Here is a 5,718-nt window from a genome sequence, read left to right as displayed (position 1 = left end):
AAATAACATAAAAGAAACTCATTGTTCCAAATATGGGTTTATGCGAAAAAGAAACTCCTTAAAGGCCAGTACCATTTTTTTGTTTTAGCCAATTTGCTGCGAACCCCATGTGATTTATAATAACTGCCAAATAAGGCCTAAAATAAGTTCAGCATGTACTTTCTTTTTACTAAACCATGACTGCATCTGGCTGATGTTTTTTCTTGTTACTGCAATGCTCTTTATATTGAGTTACTTTTGAATTTGATTTTGTGTGTGCTAATTGTGTGAACTAATTTACATGTAGGTGTAGTTTGCCTTCCCTTGTGTATCTGAGGAAGACGACTGATTGTTTCAGTGCTTCACAAATGTCAAAAATCTTGCTACAGCATGTGTTTAAATTTTAAATAATTTTGTGAGTATTTCAAACCACAGGACGGTGTAGATGGGATTGAGTCAGAATAAACTACAGTGTGTGTGTCCATGGTAATGAAGGGACATGTCACCCAGTGCAGCAGTGTGGATTACTGATGTGTTTTTAATAGTATCTGGACAACAGTGGAGCTCATGTGACACAGACAGAGAAGATATAGAAGGCTTTGACACACACACACACACACACACACAAAACATTTTATCTATGTGTTTAGTGTGAAATGAAAAAAGACTACTCCTTCAAACTCTTGGACCTGTTTTCCTTCTTCTCCTCATCCTGGTATCTTTCAGCTTTTCTTCTTCTCCTCCTCTTTTATAGCAGCAGGTGACACATTATAACTGTCTCAAAGCTTTGACACCCCCCCCCCTTCCTCTTGTGACATCATCCCCCTGAGATGAGCTGACCTCTGACACCTCTGTATTCAGAGACCCCCCCAACACACACACACACACACACACACACACACACACACACACACACACGGGGGTCTGTCTTTCTTTTCTTTGTCACAACACAGTAAATAGCTGGTTTTCTCTCTGTGAATGAAGTCGTCTGCTGTGGAAATAATGTTTTAATCCTGTCAGATGTTGAAAAGCAAACAAAAATATTCAGTCCAAAGATGATAAAACCCCCCAACCAACTTAAGGACTGAAGCTAAGACACATCTGGTGCTATAAAATAATAATCCAATTCTTTTTACAGAGGACATTTTCCAATTTTCAAGAAGTATTTTGTTTTTGTTTACGAAGAAAAGTCTCTTCGCTCAGTCTAAAAAGTTTATATTAATCAAACTCAAATAAAGCTCTGTCAGTATTGATGAAACTACAACGATCAAACAGCAACATGAAATATAAAACACACGCACACAACTGCTTAAGTGAACTAGTTATAATAAAATAAAAATGAAGTTAGTAAGCTTAAAGACTGGAAACAGAGGGAAACAGCTCGCCTGATTTTACCAAATTTTCCCAGGGAACAGGAACTTTTTGAGGAACTGAGGAACTAAACCTGCATTTTAACTTTTGTGCAGTAGATCTACGGAGCAAACCGTTCCCTGCTCCAGGTTTATATCAGGATGAGAGTCCTCTGTTGTCAGCTTCATGACTCAACTTTACCTACAATTCCATGGTGGTTATTTGCTGTAAAAGCAGAAATAACCATCAAACAGGAGGCAGATCTGAGACAGACGAGGCTTTCACTTTCCCTCTTCCTCCCCTGCTTTTCTTTATTCTTCACATCCAACTCAAACACCAGAATCAGGCGACAGTAAATGCAAAGAACATCACATAATTAAATGTTGTTTTCACCATTGTTTTAATCCATTAAGGGTCTAATTTTTCTAATGTGGTGGAAACAAAAACGAAGATGTTCAGGAGAGACTTTTAGCTCTCAGTTCAGTTCCCAATGTCAGTTTCTCTAGTTCCTGAAACTTTCTGGTTGATAATTATCCATCTCTTTTGCTGAATTTGTACAAAAACCAAAGTGTAAAAATAACAATTTGCAGTTTTGTTTGATGCTTTGTGTGGGACTTATTAAATTAATTAAATCAAAGTGAACTTGGGACTTTTGTTGCCCACTTTGCCCTGTAGGTAACCTGCCCTTGACTTCAGAGTAAAAGTAAAACAACTCAACTCGGTCCTTAACTAATTGAGGACATGATAGCTGCAGTGACTTGAAGCCTCTTTAAAATGAGACAGTGTCAGTTTTGGGACCCAGTGCCTTAAATGCTGCTGCTGAATTTCTTCTGATATTTCAACTAAGGAAAAATAGCTGTTGAAAGAATAAATAAATTAGCCTTAATGAAGACTTTTACTTCCTATAAATGCATTAGGCTGCATTACAATATTTTTTTCTAAGAAAAACAAATCTGCAAATGCACCAACTCCATTAACTTTTGGGACAGTTTTAGGAATATAAATTAGCTAAAATATAACCTAAATTTATTCCTAAAATATTACTTCCAGTGACTGATCAGGCCGGTAAATAGATCATTTTATTTTTCTTTTATAGTAAACTATTAATTAAATATTTAACTGTCCAAATTCACCAGAAACGGATCTATATTCTAAAGCATAAAGTGACAAACTGTAAATGCTTAAGACACTTTTAGACAATAGAGACACACTCTTTCTGCAGGAAAAATGTAGAAATATTACATAACATGGCAGGAAATTTAATCTCAGTTTAGGAGACAAACTGTCCAAAACTTCAAACTTCAAAACGTCAATTTATTAGGAACTTTTTACTGGAAAGTTTATAGTGATTGTGCATCATGACTACAGTCCAAGTCCTTTTATATAGGCTGATTAATGAAGCACTGTTTTGTATCTTGTGCTGGAACATGCATGAAATACATGATACAATTAATTCTGTGAATATTAATTTAAAAATGATTAAAATATTGTTAATATTGCTGTGAGAGCGAACACAACCTGATCCGATTCAGTAAATGAAACCTCTCACACCTGCTTCAACTTTTATTCACCATCATAAATATCCAGTTTATTACAAAACAACTCACCGGTCAACATTATAAATAGATTTATAAAACACGGGAAAACATTTAAAAGTGACACTTTTGCTGAAACAACAACGAAAACAACAACAAAACAAACCCACAGTCCTCCCCCCAAAACAAGAAAAGGTTTGGTTTGATCTGTTTTAGGATCAGTTTGACTTTAATTCACATAGGCTATGTAACAAGGAGTTTAGTTTTAGACGTTTTGCGCGTCAGAGTGGGGGGAAAGTCTTTTGTTATCTGTGTGGATAAAAATTAAAATTGATCATTTTCCCAAGCTGTACGAGACAGAACAGGGTCACATTTTAAAGGGAGTTCGCCATTACAGGAGTGAATGACCTAAAACTGGTCATATCAACTCATAGAAAGTATTAAGCTTAAAAAACTTTAACATTTTCATTTTCCCACATCCTGGTTCAAACCAAACTCTATTCAGAAATATGTAATTTTCTCACTTTTCGAATAATGACATTTTTTTTGCGAATTTAAACATCATTTTTAAGGCCGAACTCGAGCTTATAAAGTGGACTTCTTGATGTTTTAGAGATCCTGTCCCTCACTAAAAGTTTTGGCCCGGGCCTCACCAGCTCCAGTGGTACATGTGCGCCAGCTGCTGCACCCCTGGGTGCTGCTGAGGCAGCCCGGGATGCTCCGGGCCGTACGCGGGGTGCAGCAGCGGGGAGTAGGCACACAGAGGCAGGCTCAGGCCGGACCTGAGCGTCACCTCCAGCTCCTGCGCTGTGATTCGATCACAGGGCTTCCCGTCCCGCACCAGCAGCGGGATGGCGACCCGGCGCGCCGGCAGGAGCGGCAGCGCCTGCAGGCTGTGCTCGGACCGCTTCATCTTGTAGCGGTGGTTCTGGAACCAGATCTTCACCTGGTTCGGGGTGAGGCGGATCAGCCCGGCCAGGTGCTCCCGCTCCGGGGCGGACAGGTAACGCTGCTGCCGGAAGCGGCGCTCCAGCTCAAAGGTCTGCGCCTTGGAGAAGAGGACCCGCCGCTTTCTTCCGCGGCTCTTCTGCGCAGTGCCGCCCGCCGGATCCCTCTCCGCGTCCGGGGACTCGTCTGTAGAGAGCTCGGGAGATTTTGGCTCGATGCGGGAGTCCAACGAAATGCCGTGTACTGCAGGGAGACAGGGCAAGTGATCGGATAACTGTTAGTGCTCTGATGACACAGACTGGAACTCAGAAACTCCAACCAAAAGCACTTTCTTTTTAAAACAACGACAGACTATTTTTTTTCATTTGCTTTTCATCAGAAATCAATAAACGTTTACACTGAAAGTAGGACAAATAAATACAGCCCAGATTGTTGTTTTATTTCGTCTTGTTAATATGCTTTCCAAGAACTATCCTGACGCAAACTCCGTGTTGACCTCCCTTCACAAAAACACTATTTTTATAATCAGCGTGCGTCTGGATGATTGGACAGCTCTTCACTGGCTGTCCTTGCTTGAAATGACCAAAAATAAACATCGGCAACAATTCCGAACAGTGTGGCTGAGCTCAGAAATCAACATCAATAACGAGGCATTGATTTAATTATAAAATGACATTGTAATGTGTATGGAAACAAAGAGCCGGTCTCCAGTTACGCACGGATGTCTTTGGCTGTCCGGACAAAAATGAGGATTAATTGATGATCTACTGTCATTCCTATAATTGAATTATTAAATTTGTCTCTGGATTTACTGAATATTTTAAGTAGTCATCGATTTTTTAAGATGATAAGTGTAGTTTAGTATTTATTTGGCAATTACGCACGCGTGTCAGATGTGGACTGATATACTATAAACCATATAAGGTTAATATACTAACTTTTTATTGTATTTTCATGTTTTGAAAAACACGTGTCCTCACATGAGAAGTGCAGGTTACCGGATCCGCGGCTCCACCTGCCGTAGCTTCTGCCGCCGCGCCCGCACAAACTCCGACCGCTAAATCCCAATTTCTGCGCGTTTTCCGCCCCTGACACCTCCGCGGAGGCCTCCTCGGTGTCGTCCTCCTCAGTCTCCTCATTCCCGGAGCCGCATCTCCCGGTCGAGTCTGGGAGATCCAGGATATCCCTCACGGAGAAGCCCGTTTTTGTGCTAGTGCCAAAAGACATGACGCGGAGGGGGGAAAAGAAAGAGAAAAAGAAGAAGTTCCAGGGCTCGAGTCCCGCGATGATACAGCCTCTGCAGTCCGTTAGAGAGGAGCAGACAGCGGAGGGTTTGGGTCCATGAATGCCGTTAAACGTTGCGGGAGCCCGGAGCTGCACGGGCCGACCGGAGAGGATTTACCAGCATGAAAAATACATGAGGGAAGACATTAAGAGAGTGTATCCGTCCTTTTTAACTCTGTGTGTGTGTGTGTGTGTGTGTGTGTGTGTGTGTGTGTGTGTGTGTGTGTGTGTGTGCGCGCGCCCGCGCCCGCGAGCGCCGTTAAAAAGGACGGAGGCGGGTCCCGAGGGTCAAGTGGTTGAGGGTGTGAAAAAAAAAACCCCGGAGCAGCGCTTATACCCTTTTCCAGCAAAATGAGCGCGTATATAAGAGAGATGCTGGAGCTGCAGGAGGAGGTGAATGTTTAATGATGGAGGATTAGAGAGAAAGAAGCGCCTCATTTACATTTATCAGAGTCACTGATCCGCTTCCTGTTTACATGGTTAGCCTGAGATGTGTCTCAAACTCAAGAAAAAGCTTTAAAAAAAATACTTTAATGAGTGTTGTTTTGTTACTGTGTGAAATAAGATCTATTTACGCAGCATAAAATATCAGCACTGCAATACAAATGGGCCAAAAAATAAG

At 41.3% G+C, this 5,718-nt stretch overlaps 1 protein-coding gene across 1 annotated transcript; it reads right to left on the bottom strand.

The window, feature by feature from the left end:
• Positions 1 to 3,513: 3,513 nt before the first annotated feature.
• On the bottom strand, positions 3,514 to 5,039 carry nkx2.2b (NK2 homeobox 2b). Its single transcript, XM_049590833.1, has 2 exons — positions 4,793 to 5,039; positions 3,514 to 4,055 (listed from the first exon to the last, which is right to left on the bottom strand). The coding sequence occupies exons 1-2, from the start codon at positions 5,037 to 5,039 to the stop codon at positions 3,514 to 3,516; spliced, it is 789 nt and encodes a 262-aa protein (XP_049446790.1).
• Positions 5,040 to 5,718: the final 679 nt, after the last annotated feature.

Source organism: Epinephelus fuscoguttatus, linkage group LG11 (assembly GCF_011397635.1).
Source record: "Epinephelus fuscoguttatus linkage group LG11, E.fuscoguttatus.final_Chr_v1".
Classification (NCBI taxonomy): Eukaryota; Metazoa; Chordata; class Actinopteri; order Perciformes; family Serranidae; genus Epinephelus; species Epinephelus fuscoguttatus.
This window is presented reverse-complemented; position numbering and strand designations above follow the sequence as displayed.